The sequence below is a fragment of the Pseudorca crassidens genome, chromosome 2 (assembly GCF_039906515.1).
Source record: "Pseudorca crassidens isolate mPseCra1 chromosome 2, mPseCra1.hap1, whole genome shotgun sequence".
NCBI lineage: Eukaryota > Metazoa > Chordata > Mammalia > Artiodactyla > Delphinidae > Pseudorca > Pseudorca crassidens.
The window spans coordinates 78,430,444-78,449,862 of record NC_090297.1 but is presented as its reverse complement, the minus strand read 5'-3'; the positions used below and the strand labels follow the sequence as shown (position 1 = coordinate 78,449,862).

Here is a 19,419-nt window from a genome sequence, read left to right as displayed (position 1 = left end):
TATGCAGGCCACAGTTTGCCGATTTCTGTTGTAATGGTTCTTGGAGGTCCCATGGAGATTTGCTCATCTCAAAAGAGCAGCCGCTGGATCAAGGAACTTCATGGCATGTACGCTATTGAGATCCCTTGCTTCTCTTCCTGAGCCTGGGATGTTTTGCTGATCTACGGCAATTTGAGCCCTTGAATGTCAAAGTCTAGTGGCTATCTGAAAGCACTCCTGTTCTACTGGGCTTATGGTGATTTACTATCTAAGTTGAGAGCTTGGAGAGTAGGCTGGGCCATAAGAATTGGTTAAACTTGGGGTTGGAGTTAAAGCAGAACTCCTCCCCAGGATGAGATCAGAGAGGTATTTTGATATCTGAATGAAATAAAGAACTCCCAAGAAGGGAAGTCAAGTGTAGAACCCGAAGTTTCCAACCCATATTTTAAATTTGAGAACTTCCATGGCCAGTGTTTTGAATTTGACTCATTCAATGGCCAAATGTCTGTTATTATACTAAGAAAAACCAAAGCCCTTATAAAGTAAGTTTAGGATGAGCAACTATGCATTTTTAGGGAAAAAGGTATCTAAAACTTGGAAGTGAGGCAAAGGGAGGGCAGAATATCCTTTTATTATTATCTTGAAGAACTGTTTAACTGGCCTACGCAAGGATAATTTAGGGAAATACTTTTTTTTTTTTTGACTTGCTAATTACTACTCATTACATTCCAGACTTGCAGATTTTTGTTCGGTAGAAAAGAAAACCCAAAACATATGTTTTTTATTGCCCTGAAGGATGTTACCTAGTTTTGTATCTAACCTAGCAATGTTATTCTAACATTCCTTTTTGTTTGTTTGTTTGTTTTTTGCAGTACGCGCGGGCCTCTCACTGCCGTGGCCTCTCCCGCTGCAGAGCACAGGCTCCAGACGCGCAGGCTCAGCGGCCATGGCTCACGGGCCCAGACGCTCCACAGCATGTGGGACCTTCCCAGACCGGGGCATGAACCCGTGTCCCCTGCATCGGCAGGCGGACTCTCAACCACTGCGCCACCAGGGAAACCCTAACATTCCTTTTTAAAATAGTTCCTGGAATGCTCTTTAAACCAAACGCTTTGCCATATTGCCAGCTCCTTCATTAAGGAGTTGAATAAATCTTTGACATGTTCGTTCTATATTCATTTCAGTCATGTTTAACTTTTCGAAAATTACCCCTTGACAACATTCACAGAAGTCTTATTGTGTTTTGCTTATAGTAGGTTTGTGTATATACTTGCACTTGTATTTGCATTTGTCTAACTTAAAAATGTACGTAGGAATTGGTTCAGAGGTTTTCTGTATATTTGCCTGTTTCTGTAAGTGGTTATTTATAGTGCTCTGTTTTTTTGTGGTCAGTGATTTCTTCGGGCACCTACTAGACGTATAGCTTCTCCCTTGCTTCGAATACCTCTAAGAATGAAAGTTAAGTGGTCACAGAAGTTTGTCCTGTGTGTGCTAGGAAAACACCTCCTTAACAAATAGATTCACTTTGAAATGAAGGGAGAAGGGGAAATCTGCCTGGGTGATTTCATAAGAGTGTGTAGGAAAGAGTTAAGGGAAATTTCTCCTAGGTCTGATAGTGAATTAAAAGAGTAGTTCTAATAGACCAAAACAGATAGAATCTACAGTTTAAAAAGATAGTCCCTCTATCACCATCCTGGGCAAACGAGTAGTGCCTGAAAGAATGTTAGCCAATGAAAGGTGTTTTACTTTTAAAAGTGCCTTTACCTCTTTCCAGAGGGAAATTAACAAGACTGTAAAGACTCAAAGGAATGAATTCACATATTCCAAGCAGGAGATAATAAATATGTATATCTAGAATAAGAGAATATGAAAAATATTCACCACTGTCCCACAACAAAAAGAAGAAAAATGCACAAAAGGGAAGTTTGGAGGTAGTGGTGGTATCCAGGTCACTAATAATAAGGAACTAAAAAAATATGCAAATAGTTTTCTGGTCAGCCTTCAGTAGCTCTTTCTATATTTCTCAATCAGAACTTTTAATTCAAAGAGATTCAGTAGTACTTTAACAGTACTTCACAAACTATGACCGAATTATATAAAATTCAAAGTTCAATTGATATTCCTGATAACGAGTACTTGGACAAGTTAAACTATTTTGTTAAATTTCATTTAGAAGACAGTCAAATGTCTTAGCCCTGATTTTATTCTAGTTTGGGAGATGATGAAAAAATTATACTTCATTTATATCAAAATGTTAAACACAGAGACACCATATGACCCAGCAATTCCACTTCTGCACATATCTATCCAAGAGAAATGAAAACAAATGCCCACACAAAACCTTGTATATCAATGTTCACAGAAGCATTACTCCTCATAACTCCAAAGTAGAAACAACCTGAATGTCTATCAATTGATGAATGGAAAAAGAAAATACAGTATACCCATATAATGGAATATTATTTGGCAACTCAAAGTAATGGTGTAATGATACATGCTACAACTCGGATGAATCTTAAATATATTCTAAGTAAAAGAAGCCAGTCACAAAAGACTACATATTGTGTGATACCATCTACATGAAATGTCCAGAATAGGTAAATCCATAGAGACAGAGGATAGATTAGGGGCTGCCTAGAGCTTGGGAGAAGAAGTAGGGGTATGGTGGGGAGTAATAGCTAATGCTTACAGGCTTTTTTGGGGGGTGATGAGAATGTTCTAAGATAGATTACGGTAATGGTTGTACAATTCTGTAATTATTCTAAAAACCACTGAATTGTATACTTTAAACAAATAAATTTTATAGAAGGTAGGTTATACCTCAATAAAGCTGTTAAAATGTATTTTAGTTCATGCATGACTGATCTGTCCTCTGATAGGATGCCTATTTAATTGGAAGTTACTAACTTCTTGATATTTGTCTCATAGGTCAGATCATTTTGTTGTTGTTGTTGAATTATGTTTTATCTGGCAGATAAAACTGAGGACACAGCATCTCAGATAGTTCTAAGAGACTGCTCCCTAGATCATTATTTACACTAAAGATTTAAGTCTTTGTATATATGTTCAACAACACTGAATTATAACTAGTGCCAATTTATTTAATGTTTGTTATACTCCTGCAGTAATATGAAACCATGGAATGTCATATTTCCCTGATACATTTTTAATATGAACTGTGATTATATCATTTTTAAGTGGCAATGTAAATTGTAATTAAACATAATTAATATTAAGACCTGGGACTAATATTATAATTAGATAATGAATAACCTTTGGCAAATACTATCATATGATGGTTTTAACCTATGTATCATATCTATACATAAATATAATTTGTTCTTCATAACATTTAAATAATAATACGATAATAATTGTCTTATATAACATGCTTTATAAAATTAATTTTATCTTAAAAACCAAAGCATAACACATTAAATGCTGTCATCCACCATGTTTTTAGTTTATGTGATTTATATGATAAATAACACATATTGAGATAAAATTATTTTTAATTAGCTTAATAGAATAGGTAACTGGTAACTGAGGAAAAAAAAATTTCTCAATATGAAGCTGTAAAATTATTTACTTACCATATAGTCTACCTAGTTGCTAAAAGATATTTTTTCACTCACCCAAACCAAATGTGTTCTTTCAGAAGGGGCAATTAGCTTTCCTGCTTTTGTGCTGATTTTTGATAATTCAAAATTATAAATAACTGAAAACAAACAAGCGGAATAATAAAGAGATTCCTGGCCTCTAGAGAAATTAAAATTCTGAGATTTCTTAAACACTTTCTTAGTTGTAGTTAATAAGCCAGCCATCAATATGGCCTTCTTTTATCATTGGGCATCTACATTCTTATCTGGCAACATTTTAAAATGTTGCTTTGAGATTGTTTCAAATTTGGAGCAATAGAAAAAGGAGCAGTTTTTTAATATTCAAAACATGTCTGAGACACACTAGACAGCCTCTAGGGAGCACCAAAGGTGTGCTCCCTCTCCTATAATCCAGGATGTGGCACTCATAAGTAAAAAAGATGCTGGAAATAATTCGTTGTAATTGATTTGCTCCTTAAATTCCTTAATTAGGTCAACAGTAGGCTGTTCTGCTTATTGAAGTACATTAGGGGAAAGCTGTCAAGTAAAAAAAAGTTAGATAAAATGTTAGTGATGTGATTATGTTATCAGATACCCTTTCAGGATAAGTAAAATCTTCTTCAAGTTCAGGTACAAGGGCTGACTGAAACAGTCACTGTCAACAGATTTACTTCAAAGATTTTGTTTGTAAATTTTAAATACCCACATGTCCGTTAGAGATTAGTGTGGCATTTATCTTTATTTGCTGCTTTGTAGATTCCTTGGGATATGGAATCCTGATTTCAAACACAAAGTCTGTAAGGAGAGATACTTTTACTTCTTCCTTTCCAATCTTTATGTCTTTAGTTTTTTTCATCCTTATTGCACTGGCTAGCCTCCTGCATGATCTTGAATGGGGATAAGACTTGTCCTTGGAAACCAGCTAAAGAGGTAATCAGTTAACTGTCAACTGTTAGGCAAGAGTCTAATGACCTTGAACCCACATTTTTTTTATCTAACCTAACAATGATACCTAACCAGTCATATGCTTATAAAATGTCCCTAGTCAGGATGAATTTTAAAACTGACCTACCAGAAATCTTTTCTCTTATATGTAAGACTAAAGTAAAACTTTAACACATAGTCATAAATGATTTGTCCAAAAAGTGTTTTCTAACAGTCTATTCAGTCGCACAGTTATCTATCACCATCTCCTTAGGATTAATTTTACTTTTGCCCTAATGGCATGTAGCTAGTCTTTCTCCATCTTGCATTTCATTCATGTAGTCATTCAACAAATATTTACTGGTCCTTTGCTAACATATACTGTTCTAAATACTGGTGATACAAAAATGAACATAACAAAACAAACAAAAATCTAGTATATTTGTATGGTTGGTTTATTTAGTTTTCTTCAAGTTACAATTCTATACTTCCCTTAAATGAATTTCACTGCTCAGTTTTGACTGTTTCCTTTCATTTTTATTTTATTTTGCCAAGCTCATTTCCAGTCTTTCCTTCAACACTGTACTTCTCTATCCACTGTGGAGCCACTCACAGAAATATAACACGTTATGTTATCCAGATCCTTAGATAAAATGCTTAAACACTCAACACACATCCAAACCCTAGACACACCTCCAGCTGCTACCTCCTCAACTTTAACCATTTTCTGGTTACAGGGATCCACATAGCTGTGCATTAACTAGAAAGGTTTTTTGTATGCTGTACAGTATTTCCTAACTTTGCTGACTTTAAGAACATTATCCTGGACCTTGCTAATTTCAAGGGCGATAATACAAATTAGCTTGCTGGTTTTTTCCTAGCGAAGCTATCCTCATAGTTATTTTTAAAAATCAAGGTGTTATTAGCTAAAAAATCCCCTATTGTATTTTTCCAGGAGTTGGATTTATAGGTTATATCTTTCCCATTTAAAAAAAAAAAAGATATTTGAACCTGTGTCTAATTTTTATAAATCTCTAAGGTATATGAGGAAGAGTAGTTAGTAATTTTTATTGATTTGACAAGTTCCTCATACATACAGGGAGAACACAGGACCCAAAAGCTTTCATCTATTTAGCTTATTTAGTGACTTTTATCTAGGATTGGTTTTGATGTTCTGACTTCATATTTTATATAGTACTCCAAATTTCCAATTACATATAGAAATATTTCTGTATACATATTTCATGACCCTATTGAGAAGAATAACTTCTAATTACACTCTCAAATTTCATTTCTAGAATTTAAAATAATAGAAAGGGAAATGGATACACTCTAAGATGTTAGAAACTTTACTATAAAATGTACCATTAAATATTTATTCCACAACTGTTTCTTGAGCAGCTCTGTCCCAGGCACTGTACAGGTGCTGTGGATACAGAAGTGAGCAAAAAAGAAATGGCCTATATGGCCTCTGCCCCCGTGGGACTTTCAGTGCAGCTCCAAAAATCAAACAGAGAAAAGAGGTTGAAAAACAAGGATGTTTCTGGAGGTTTGAGGGGAAAGGAGAGGGAAAAGAACAATATGGTTAAAATAGAAGCTGAAGAAGAGGATCAGCTGTTGTCGGGGAAGGAGCATGCAAAGGCTGAGAGCCTCCAAATGTTGAAAGAAGCCAAGCTCCTCTAACCCTAACAGTTCTGAGGTTCCACATCAAAAGCCCAGGCTCATGCTCCCCAGGGACCCAAAGCAAGGAACCGAACATGAAAAAGCTGAGGGACTTCAGAAGCCCCACCCCTACCCCCAAATATCTACTTGTTATGAGTTAAAATCTCTTAGATAGAGAACATGGTATTTCATAATAATAAATAACTACTGTAGAATGCAAATGCTCTAATAAATACAAACTAATTTATACTCATGTGTAATTGACCAGTCACAAGAATGAATGTTTAGTATCAGAGCCTTCCCGGCATAATAGAAGTAAGTAAATAAAAGATGCTGAGTATTTAAAGTTTGGGGAGGGCTTCCCACCCAGAAACAAAACAACACAGGTAGAGGTGGTTTTGGAAGATAACTTAATGAATTTAATAATTTTGCCAAGATGAAACTGGGACAATTGGAAGACATATTTTTACAAACATATTTCAGCTTGAGAGCCAATAAAGTATACCTCTTTATAAAGGAAAAAAAATGTATATGTATATACTATTCTTCATGTCTTTTAGTTCCATATGGCTCTTTTATGGTTTTCAAACATAATCCAGAATCATGCTCTACCATGTGTTCTCAACAGGGGGGCAATCCTGTCCCTGTCAAAAATTGAGTCTGTGGGGCAGGGTAAACGAATCTTCAGGTTTGTAGCCTGCCAACAGGCCACAGTACATAAATGGGTATACCAGTGTATCTGTGGCATTACAATGTATCTAAAAAAAAACTCTGGAGGGAGGGTAGTAATGAACTAAAGATTGAGAAATGCTTCCCTAAGAGCTTCCTTATTCTCTCTTGTGCTTCCAGCCCTCGGGCAGTGTTTGGGTTTAGCCAAACTAATTTTCTTCCTTGCTCTTCCGACCGACCCCTCTCCAGTATGGGCAGAGCTTGGGTTCTTCTGAGTTCTTAGAAGGGTTCTTTAAAGAACATATAGTTCTCCTGGATGCCTTTGACCCCAAATACTTCAGTCATCTGGAACACTTTCAGTTGTTTCTCTAAGCTTTACAGCATTTTTCTTAAAATTGTTTTTTGAATTTCACCGATTTCCTCTTTTCTTTTCTTAACTCTGTTCATTTTCTAAATATTACCATGTCTCTACCAACTGCCACTCACAGACTATAGAATATTTTAAAAGGACACCCATCCAACACTAGAAAGGGATCCTAAATTCACTCCCAGAACTTATGACAGTGTGTTACAGTTCTAAGTAAAGAGCCCAAGTTATTTTTTGTTTCATGCCTGATATTGGAAATGAGTTCAGTTATTCTCTATCTTTTAATATGTTTAGGAAATTTTCAATATACCTGCCAAACTATCTACTTTAAGAAAAGCTCTGAGATTACCCTCTTGCCCTTCTGTGCCAGCGCTGGGAGCAAATGGGAGTATATTAATGTTCTAGATGTTCAAGGCCACACAGGAGAGGCAGAAAACAGGATAGTGCATTTGCCAAAAAATACAAATTCCATCCCATTGAAATATGGCTAGTAATGTTCTAAAAAATGTGCAGAGTGAGCAAAGGAAAAACTACATAAGGTGAGTAAATGTTTATAAGTCAAGATTACAAAAAAAGGATATGACACAAAAGTTAAAGATGCTAAAAACCAGATAAGGTCTTTATACAAAAGAGTGAAACACTGACAACATCGACTAATCGCTATATGCACATAAAATACACAAATGTAAAATAAAGCAGAAATTTCGATCCATGCTAGAATACAGTAACCCCTACTATTTATTAAGCATCTACTAGGTGGACAGGAGCTGTCCTTCACATGTATTGTTACATTTAATCTACACAGTGACCCAGCTAGGTAGGCTTTATTAATAACCCCATTACACACAAAGAATATGGGGCTCAGAGAAGCTCAATAATGTGAGTTAGTTGGCACTTGTATTGTGCAATAGCGCCAGAATTTGTATCAGCTTTTCCTGTCTTGAGCCATGCCCTTTACCCTATGCCAGTCTAGAATGATTTACATTTTAAGAGAAATTAAGTGAATTCGAGGTGCATAGTGATGTCACCTCACATATTGGTTGCAATATGCTTTCATGAGTGTTCTGGGGCTAGAGATATAGCCAGCACTCCAGGGACTGAGTATAAAGTCTTTGGGAGTGTGTTGCAGCCCATGAGGCCATCATTATCTGTGGATGAGAAGAGCTGATGAGCAGGAGTGAAATGTTCATTAGGTTAAGCTCTAAATCAGTCATTTAATAGAAATCAGTGGCAAGAACAGGGATTTGGGAAACAGATGGCCCTGATTCCAAATTCGAATTCTGCTGTATACAAGTTACATGGAAAACCCTGGACAGGTGACTTAAACTTCCTTGATCTCCATTTCCTCATACAGTCATTATGGTAAGTTAACAAAAATTTATGTAGGAAAAAGAAAAAGAGGCAGCTTTGGATAAAAAAGTAAATCATTAAGACTAGAGGCTTTGGATATACATATTCGTATAACAGATTTACTTTGCTGTACACCTGAAACTAACACAACATTGTAAATCAATTATACCCCAATAAAACTTTTAAAAAATATACTAGAGGCTTGGCTTCGTTCAAGCATTAACTTAGCTGTAGTCTTGGGTAAGTCACAAACTCTGAGCCTTTTTCTTCTGTGAAATGTGAATGGCCATCTACCTTAAGGGTTTGTTGTCAGATTCTGAGATAATGTGTCAGACACCTACAGCAACTAGACCGTATTATAGTGGTGCTCCATATTAAATTATTAACACAACACTTGGCAAAATAAGTGTGTGTTTCCACTCTATTTCTTTTTAAACTTGGGCTTTATTATAAAGTCATTGGTGACTACAACTTAAAAATACTACAGACTATTAAGAATCATTAAAAATTTGGTAAAAATTAGATACCTTAGAAGTTAAAAATATTGCTAACTTTGTAGTTTTTTAAAAGATAAACTTCCTATAAGTGGAAAACTATTCATTCTTTTCTCTTACAGTTCCTCATACTTTTTACTTTTACTAAAAGCATTCCCTTCTAAACACACACTTCATTAGGTAAGTGCCTAGTCAATCTGAGAAATAAGAGATTAGTACCATTAACAAAGGCTTTGATAATTTTATTAATAATAAAGTTGTTAAACATGGGTGCTATCTCTGATATGGTTGTTGGGTTAGTGGGCCTTATCTGTGGTCAGTCTATTATGTGAACCATGAAAAACATCCATCCTTGCAAAGCTGCTTCCCACCTCTCCCTCAAAAGCAAACACACTGACCTAAAGAGTATATAATCACTCGAAAGTAAAGCAAATCAGGGTCACATCCAGGGTCTTCCCTATTTAAGCAAGTCACAAGAAATGCAAATATCACAGATAAGAGTTGTATACATCTAATCTGTTATCTATGTCCACACACCCAACACATGGTTTATGAATCTGAGCAAATTTTGGGAAGTTCGGCTTACCTTTGGGGCTTACATAAATCATTAAAAAATAGAGAGAAAAACACATAAAGCTGATTGGCTCTGACGATTCTGCAGTATTGTGCCGAGAGGGTTAAGACCACTTGTCCTCATCTCTCATCTGGATGGCATTTTAATGACTTGTCCATGAAGAAACCTCAGGTATGCCTTAGGAAACCACTACATACCTGTCCGGAAATGTGACCGTTGGTTAAGGCTACATTTCTTACACTATCGATGGCTTGTAAGAAGCGTGTGACTAAAATAGGGCTGCCATTTCCTTTACCTATTCCTCCCCCATAAGTCTGCATGAAATAGTCATTCAAGTCTCCCTCTGCCCAACACCGGCACTCCCACACAGGTTGATCGGGTCTTACTTTTTACTTTAAGGTGGATGGGGACTTGAAAGTGTTTCCTAACTGGTTTGCTGGGAGTTTAAAATGCTTAAAAAGAATTCGAAAGTGAAGTTTGGCCCTAACCCTCTGAAATATCCGTCCTGGGATGTGGGCTAGGTGTCCGTGGCATTCAAAGCTAGGTACAGAGCGAGGTTTTGAAGGGACTGGAATCTGATGTACCCCGGCAGGCGTGGGTGGGGGAGGGAAGAACTGGCGGAGGGAGAGAAGAAGGAATTAGGGTCTACAGAGCACATCCTAAGGTTGCTGAGTTGCTAACTCCATCCCTCACCATCTCGTCGTTGAGAACCAGCTGGAAAGGGCAAGACCGGCGAGCCTGGGTTTGGGTCGAAGGCAGCGGTCCTGGCCTCGACCGCCGGCCTAGACACCTGGCTTCTGGGGCCCGCGCGATCCGGCGAAACCCTCTCTCCCCTAGGGTCCTGCTGGGGAGCAGACATCACGCTCTCGTTCCCTTCGGAGACCTTCTAATTCCTCTCTCTCTCCGAAAGTGCTAACTTCAGGGTTCGGGGGCGGCAAGGGAAGAGCAGACCAGAAGGGGCAGGCCCTGGGGTCTCGGGAGTTTTTAAGGTAGAACGACGATCGCTCCCAGCGTGGCCCCGTTTTCTCCTGGTCCCCTGGCCCCATCCCCCCAAGTCCGCAGAACCTGCCGCGCTGCGCTTGGCGCCAGGCTGGGGTCTCTCGCCCGACGCTGGGGCTGGCGTGGGGAAGTGTGCGGAAGGGGTTGGCGGGTCCCCGAGCCCCAGCAGCGTATGGCTCCAGGGACCACACGCTGGGCAGGAGACTACAGTCTGCCCTCCCGAGAGCCGGGGAAAGGCAGGGACGCGAGCGAGGCGGGGCGAGTCGTGGCCCCAGCGCACCTAGCGGACTGAGCCGCCGGTCCTCGGCGGGCCGTCCCTCTCCATCCCATCCCTCGGCGGTCCCCGCCCTTACCTCTAGGCGAGAGGGTGCCGTCTGCAAAGGGTGCTGGGGAGCGGCGAGCCGTCCCCCGGTCGGGCTCAGCGGCGGCCAGCGACAGCGGGGTCGCTCGCGGGGCCGCTGCTCATGGCTCGTCGCGCTCGGAGCACTGCGGCTGCGGCCACGGAGGCGCCTTCCTCCTAGTCCTCTTCGCGGGCTCCGAGCCGGGACGCAGCTAACGCCCCAGCCTCGCAGCCCTCCGCCCCTCCGCCTCCCCGGCCGCGGATGGAGCCGCCTCCAGCGCCGCCCTGCAAGCAGCCGGGCCAGCGGCAGCCAGCGCCCCCCAGCGCCCGGCCCCGGGGTCGCCGCGCCGCCCACCGGTCGGCTCCGCCGTCCCAGCCAGCTGTGACGCAGGCCACCGGGCCCGGGAACTTCCTCCCCCGCGGAGACCACCCCAAGCCCGGGCCGGCCGCCAAGGGGACTTCCTTCAGAACACGGAAGAAAATCTCCCGCCGCTTCCCGGCGGGGCCACTGCGGCCTTTATGACGCCCACCTGGCGGCCAGTGCCGGGGGAATCGGCTGGGGCTAATACCTTCCGCCATCCCTAACAATCCGCGGAAAACCCGAGGCTTCCCTGCGCTCGGCGCTCGCTCCACAACCGCAGCTCCTCCCCTGGGTAAGTTAGAGGGGAGCAGCTACCCCTAAAAATAGCCCTTCTGGGAACTCCTCGGAAGGACCGGGGTCAGGATAGAGATAATCCCTCTTCATTATCATCCTCCCCGCACAGAAGAACAGAACGGTGGGAAGGGGTGGTGGGACGCACCGAAGGAGACAGAGGACAAAGGCAAAAACCAGTTTTTCTGGACCATAAAGCCCATGAGCCGGTCGCTTGACACCTGAGCTTCCTGTCCAGCAGGAACCCCCAAGTTCCCGGACCTTAACAACAGGGCGCCTGGATCTCTCAGCCGCAGGTTCCAGGGACGCTGAAATTGAACGCTCTGCCTACAGTTTCGTGCTGTGCATGAAGGAGTTGACCAGGCGCGTCAAAACCACCTGTTGTCTAAAGAGTATGGGGGAGAGGTTTTCCCTTTTTTTTTGTTTTAAATTGATCTGAACAATTTTTTTCTCCACCTTTCCCTACCCAATTTCAGGATGAAAAGCGAACTCTGCCTTCTTGAAAGTTGACAGTTATCTGTATGGAAAATCTGCCCAGTGGAAAAGTGTCCAGAAAAGATTACTAAGTAATATAGGGTCTTCTGGGATGCATTACCAATACGAGCTTTTCTAAGAGCACCAACAATTAAACTATTGCTTTGTCCTGGCATTCAGGGAAAGACAGGTGTATGCCGAAAGAGGAATTCATAGACAACTAGTCCTCTTTCACTAGTTGGTTGGTTTTTACACAGTTGGTTGGTTGGTTCTTAAGAAAGCAGGCACCTCCTTTTACCCCACGCCAAAATTAAAATGTGTCCAAAAGTTGTTCTTTTAGGCTTTTTACTGATTTCTCCATGTTCCTCTGGCAAACTCCTACATTTTTTCCAATTCCAGTACTGTGGTTGGGTGTCTTTCCCAGAAGACAACCTGAAACCCTCTCAGGCCTTAGGAGATGACCCGAATACTAGCCTTAATTAACCTAGATCAACACAAAATTCTAGAGTGGAGCCATCCTCCTAGGTAGCAGGCAGAAAAATTCCTGGAAGTTTCCTGGGGAAAAGACAGAGACTGATTAGCAATTTGCTAAAAAGTACTGAGTACCTTGCAGGCCACCAGGTACTAGCTGAGGTAGTTCCAGCTCTTCAATGCCTTGCCGGGATTTAAATGCTCAGTGAGGTGAGTACTAAGGGCACTAATGTCCTGTGGAGGGCTTTATTCTCCAAGGGCTTTCTGAGTGCACCTCTATCTTCCTTGTGCCACTGGCACCCTAAACTCAAGCTTAGTCATCCCTGAAATGCTCCCACACTACCCAGTGTCAAGGAACCACAATTCTAGACTTTGGACACAGGTGAACCAGGAGGAAGTCCCTACTCTTCTTGTGTAAATGTAAGGAAGTTACTGCTACATTTTTTTTTCCATCAACAATATTAGTACTATAGAGTGCTGTGAGAATTAAATAACATGCTTAAATCACCAAGAACAGGGCCAAGCACTTTATAAGTACTCAGTAAATGGTAGCTGTTGTATTTACTATAGTTCATTGCCCTGAGAACAAAAGGACCAGAAACAGAAAGGAGGTTTGGAGATGGATTTGAATCCCTGCAAGTTGAGTTCTCCCACCCCATCCCCGACAGTTGCTTAATTGTGATACTTTTGTCTACTCTGTGCCTGCTTTCTAGTAGGGTGAACTGGACAGTTCTGCGTGTAGTCAGGTGATTCCTGTGCACACTAAAGTCTGAGAGGCGCTAGTCTGAAAGCCGCTATGTTGTACTGCTTAGGTGTCCTTATTTTACAGAATGTAAGCTGTAAGTCTAGTCACCTCACTTCAGTCAACCTACTGTAAGTCAACACACACACTTATCAAGCCTTCTGTAAAACACTAGATGAATCAGCAATCAGCCAACTTTTGTGAAGGCTGAACCCTGAGGGTCTCAAAGAAGTGTAAGTCTTATTCCCTGACTTCAAGGTGTTCACAGAGCATGAGAGGGAATCTGGCATGCATATAAGTCAAAATAAACCATTTTTAACTAAATGTGGTTGGAGTTCAGAGAAAGGAGAGGGAACTGTGGGCCAGAGCCACCATCTTGATCTTTCACTGAATACCCAATTCTTTAGGCCAAAATTTGACATTCCAAATGGGCTTCCAGAGTGAGTTTCCATACTTAGACTCCACACAGAAGTTAACTATGTACTGGTTGACAAATAGGGAGCAGAAGTAGACCTTTCTGAGCAATGCATGACCATGATAAGAAATTTGGAATGATGTAGATCTGGGCTCAAATCCTGTGTCCACCACTAACCAGCTATGTGACCCTGAGCTTCATAATCTTTGAAGCCCAGTTTCCCCATCTGTCTCTTAGAATAGCAATACCTTCTTTTGAAGGTTCTAGTGAGGCTTAGAATATCTGCAATCGCTCCGGTGGATTGTATGGAAATGGTGATTATACTACATTGTCTTGTTAGCTACAAGAAAAAGCAGGCTGGACTATATCATTCCTTAAATCACATTTCAAAAGCCGCCTTCTCTGTGGAGCTCTGCAGGCTCCAGCCAAGTGTAATTCTCACTTCCTTATGCTCCCACAGCACTGATTTTTGAACCTCTGTTTCAGAACTTAACTGGTGTCCTGCCATTTATTTCTTTATGTTTTGCTTCTCTACTGTATATTCATCTCTACATCAACACCTAGCAGAGAGCCTGGCATTAAATTTTGAAAGAACAAGTTTAAAAATGTTTCAATTTCTTGTACGGGTTCTGACTTTCACTATAATTTGTATTAAACTGCAGGCTCTAAAACCTGAACCCTTTTGCTCATAGTTTATACTAAAATTATGTATTTTGAACATGTATCTGCTTAAACCTTGATTTTTCAATGCTGGGCTTATTCTTTAAGACCAACCTGCTATGCTTGTTTTGTTTTGTGATGTCAGTTGATCCTTCCCAGTAATAGTGAAAGTAAAATCTAAATTCTAAACCAAAACCACCAGCAGGATTTTACTCAGCATTCTCTACCCACTCTGTGCACATCTGCTCCCCAGACCTTTTCTGAGCTTTGTGGGAAAGATCCTGAGCTAACAGGAAACATGGTTGTTTTAAGTTTCAGCTGTTAACATTGTTGCAACCATTACCACTTTCTGAATTAATAGCTGCAAGATAAAACCCACCTTTAGCAACAGTTTTGAAATCCTTGACTCTATGCCAATAAAAATGCTAGGGAAACCTTCCCTAGAAAAAGTCGTGTGAGCAGGAAGTTGCCCAAGAGGTAATGTGGTCAAATGTGGTCTTGACCCTAAAAAGGCAGAAGAACTTGTGCCAGAGGAGAGGGTGGTGTCATTGAGGACTTAAAAATAGAATTCTAGAAAACTTTGGGTCAAATTCTTCTAAAATCAGCCCTGTATAATTTATACACCTCCCTCCACACACATGCACACGCGTTGGAAGTGGTTGGTACCACTAACTTGTGGGATATTCTTTGGAAATAATAATAATGAATAAGCACTTACTAGGTACATGGTATGTGCTAAGTACTAACTTTATATATATTGTCTCATTTAGTCGCTGTCGTCATCCACTAGTAGGCAGTGTTATTTTCTGCTATTGAGAGAGGGGAAAACTGAGGCACTTTGTAATCAAGTAACTAGCCAAAGGTCACATGACCAATGAGTGGAAGAGTTAGGATTTGGACCCAGGTGAGTCTAATTGCAGAGTTCTCAGGCTTAACCACTACTCAATCCATGGAAAAGGAATATTTATTTTTAAAGTGAATCCATGAAGTATATTCAGTAAGGTTAACAATGTAGTTTTTCAGTAGTTTATGAAATTGCATTCATTTGTACTTTTCTCAATCATGTATTCATATCCTAAATGTGCCTTCCTGGGGTGATTTCACAGCTTACTCTTTAATTGAAAAGCATTTTATGACTGAAAGCAAACTTAATGAAAGATCATGAAGTGTCTGTGGTTCTGAGTTTAGGCAATATGAAAGATACCAGGCAGAGAGCCTCATTCTTAGAATTATTGTTTATATGGGCCAATGATGAATAACTTTCACGTGATAGATATGTAGTATAAGTTTAAAGTAAAAAATGAGTTTGCTTTCTTTCCGCCATCTTTCCATGCCGCCATAATGGTGCGCATGAATGTCCTGGCTGATGCTCTCAAGAGTATCAACAATGCCGAAAAGAGAGGCAAACGCCAGGTTCTTATTAGGCCGTGCTCCAAAGTCATCGTCAGGTTTCTCACTGTGATGATGAAGCATGGTTACATTGGCGAATTTGAAATCATCGATGATCACAGGGCTGGGAAAATTGTTGTGAACCTCACAGGCAGGCTAAATAAGTGTGGAGTGATCAGCCCCAGGTTTGATGTGCAACTGAAAGATCTAGAAAAATGGCAGAATAACCTGCTCCCGTCCCGTCAGTTTGGTTTCATTGTACTGACAACCTCAGCTGGCATCATGGACCATGAAGAAGCAAGATGAAAACACACAGGAGGGAAAATCCTTGGATTCTTTTTCTAGGGATGTAATACATACGTGCAAATAAAATGCCTCAGAGGGGGGAAAAAAAAAATGAGTTTGACATTCTCAGGAGTGACTTTTTTGTACCCAAATATCACTGCTATCACTGCATTACTAAATAATATTTGCTTGCTCCTGTTTATTAATCATGTACAGCCACTGATCTAAGAACCTTATATGTATTAACTCATTAATTAAATCTACAAATGACTGGCTCTGTCCATGAAGTAAATTATTTAAAGATAATGAAACATTCTTAAGGGGTTTAGAACTTCCGTAGTTATTAAACAAAATACATTAGGATTTACCTCTTATGGAAGGAAACTCATTTTTTCCCCAGGACTCAACATTTTCAGCCTTTTCTCAATACCGTATCACATTATGCACGTAGAATGTACCTTAGAACATCTCAGATCACATTTTAACATCAACTTGCTTCAAATTTCAGTGACATCAGCCCTGACAAAGCACCTAATTTCAGGCCTAAGGAATTGCTTCTTTCCTTTGACTAAAAAGCCTCTCTTTCTCTCTCTCTCTCTCTGAGGCATGAAGATCCATGGCTCAAGACACCTTATCAGGGTAGTGAAATTGAAGATGCCCTTGTTACTCACATAAACATGACTCTCTCTTTGGAAAAGTATCATGGACTGTGCTTTGTTTACTTAGAAGATGCTACAAGTGTGCCTGGATGCTCTCTTCTTAAAGCTTCCACCCATACTGACACAAGACACATTTTCTTGAGCCTTTTTTCAGTTTATTTATTAATTTCCTGAATTTACTCATGTTGTTTACCTCTCTGGGAAAAAATCAACAAGAAAGCCTGGTTAGCTTTCTCAGTATCAATGATAATGATCATTTATGATCACGTTTATTGCTAGTAGTGAAAAGAGCGTAAACCGAGATTAAGAGACCGGAGTCCAGGTGTGGTTCTGTCATTGACTAACTTTGTGACTTAGGACAAGCCTATTAATATCTTTGGATCTTTGCTCTCTTGATCTGAAGTGAAGGGGTTGGAATAGGTGATTTTTTAGGATTTATTCAGTGCTAGAACTTTTCACATTGATCTTAAAATGGTACATATTTATCCTCCCTAGATTTCAGTCAGTAATGCATATAATCACCAATATGTAACCAAAAATCCAAGAAGGCATCCAGTGCTGTTATCTATAGGAAATATGTCTAGAGCAGGGCAGACCAATCAGGCAACATCTTCTCAAAGCACCTCTGTCTTCCACTATCCATTACCAGTGAGACAGAGCCATTCCTCTACTGAGGCATTTCCAAGTAGCATTCTGTAGAACCTTTGAGTACCCTGAGAAATAGGCGTCTGTGGTCAAAGTCGTTTGGGCAACACTATATTCCTCTTGGAGATTCACAATGCATATTAACATGCTTAGGGCTCTGAGAAGTCCTGCATTAAAAATACTTGTTGACTTTGCTGAACCTAGCATGTCTCTAACTTCATTTACCGTGGAACTATTTCCTTGGTCATATCTATCAACATTCCAAGAAGAATAAACTCTCTCAGAATAGAATGTTTGAATTGTTATTCTAGAGTTAAAGACTTCAGAACGGTCGTAAGGTTTTCCCCCTTTGGAAAGAGAAGGGAATTATAGGCCGTGTTAACTAATTTAATGAATGCCTACAAAGATGAGCCCTCTTGATAGATGCGATCTGCAGGCATTTTCCTTACAAACAGCCACAATAAAGTGCCTGTTGTCTTCAATAGGACAAAGAGCCCCCATTCTCACTGGTAATAGTGTAACCTTGCTCCTTTACACTGAGGAATATTCCCTTGCCTTTATACGTTTGTACTGGCCTCCAGGTTCTTTGACATTCTTTTAGAAATAGTTGAAAGTGGTATAAGACAAACACATTCATTCTGTGCACTCGAAGAGGTATCATAGAATAGTTTATCAATGACCACTGGGAGACAGCTCTCCATGGGTCTCTAGTATTTCTGTACATCTTATGAGCAAGACACTCACTGCCCTTTCTTCCAGACTAGATTTTCAAAGATATTTGTATAGTGAACAGCCTTTAAAGATGGTGATAATGTCTGCCTCTAGAGCAAAGGGCATGCATACTTACTGTCCAGTATAATAAAGGTAATGTCTCTCTCCAGAGCAAAGGACAGGCAGACACACTCGTTATAAAGGGTTCACATTCTCTGAGCTCATGGTCCCCTCTCTTATAACACAACCTACTGTTAATGTGTTAGAGCTCAAGGAATGGACACATAAAAAATGCTGATACTTCTGGCTACTGCTGTTGCTATGAGGGATGAACATGTTTCCATCTCTGATCCAGGAGCTTCATGTCTTCTACCAGAATCCAAGAAACTGGAGCAGGCTGATTTTTTAGCTTGCAAATAATAAAAGTCTCAGGCTTTTCACAGTCCTTAACAGTAACTGGCTTTTTCCTTCTTATGAATTGGACAGTGGTGGAATAACTTCATGTCCTTAGGTGTTCTCCCTCCCTGGTGCTGTGAACATACTCTCCTATGAGTGCTTCTCTAGGCCTGTTGTAACATTAATAGCTGTCCAGCCCACTTTCTGAGGAACATTCAGTAGAGGGCTGATAGAAGTGATGTGCTCTGATTATGGGATATCAAAGAAAGGCACAATGAATTTCTGTCCGGCATGATAATATTTCATTAAAATGATTAGAAACTATCTTGCTTTCTATCTTATTTTAAAGGAATTTAAAAATTAATCCTCAGTGAAAAGGAAGTACCATCTTACAGTAAAGAATGGATAAGTATGTGTCTGAGGGCGGGAGGGGTGGATACTTCTGAGTTAACTGCACTGACTTCTTCCAAAAGCAATGTAGATAAAGGAAAAGACTAGAGTTTGGGACTTCCCTGGTGGCGCAGTGGTTATGAATCCGCCTGCCAATGCAGGGGACACGGGTTCGAGCCCTGGTCTGGGAGGATCCCACATGCTGCGGAGCAACTAAGCTCGTGCACCACAACTACTGAGCCTGCGCTCTAGAGCCCTCGAGCCACAGCTACTGAGCCCGCGTGCCACAACTACTGAAGCTCGCATGCCTAGAGCCCGTGCCCCACAACAAGAGAAGCCACTGCAATGAGACCGCACGCACCGCAGCGATGAGTAGCCCCTGCTCGCCACGACTAGGGAAAGCGTGCGCAGCAACGAAGACCCAATGCAGCCATAAATAAATAAATAAATTTATTAAAAAAAAAAGACTAGAGTTTGGATAAGATAAATTGCTTCACGTGGCCAAAGGCAGCATGATTTTACCATAACATGAAAATAACAGTGACCAAGTTTAAGAAACTGAAAACATCCAGA

At 40.6% G+C, this 19,419-nt stretch overlaps 2 protein-coding genes across 3 annotated transcripts in view; one reads left to right on the top strand and one right to left on the bottom strand.

The window, feature by feature from the left end:
- LRRC8C (leucine rich repeat containing 8 VRAC subunit C) overlaps positions 1–11,157 on the bottom strand; it is a 92,209-nt gene extending 81,052 nt beyond the window's left edge. For both annotated transcript variants that reach the window (XM_067726838.1, XM_067726837.1), the window contains exon 1: positions 10,971–11,157. The gene's annotated coding sequence lies outside the window, so the exon portion shown is untranslated. The remainder of the gene's footprint in view (positions 1–10,970) is intronic.
- Positions 11,158–15,671: 4,514 nt separating this feature from the next.
- Positions 15,672–16,157, top strand: LOC137218958 (small ribosomal subunit protein uS8-like). Its single transcript, XM_067726836.1, has one exon. It carries the CDS (start codon positions 15,713–15,715, stop codon positions 16,064–16,066), a length of 354 nt encoding a protein of 117 aa, XP_067582937.1. The 5' UTR covers positions 15,672–15,712; the 3' UTR covers positions 16,067–16,157.
- Positions 16,158–19,419: the final 3,262 nt, after the last annotated feature.

Excerpts from the sequence above, each read along its gene's own strand:
- LOC137218958 (XM_067726836.1), top strand. The coding sequence starts at position 15,713 with ATGGTGCGCATGAATGTCCTGGCTGATGCTCTCAAGAGTATCAACAAT.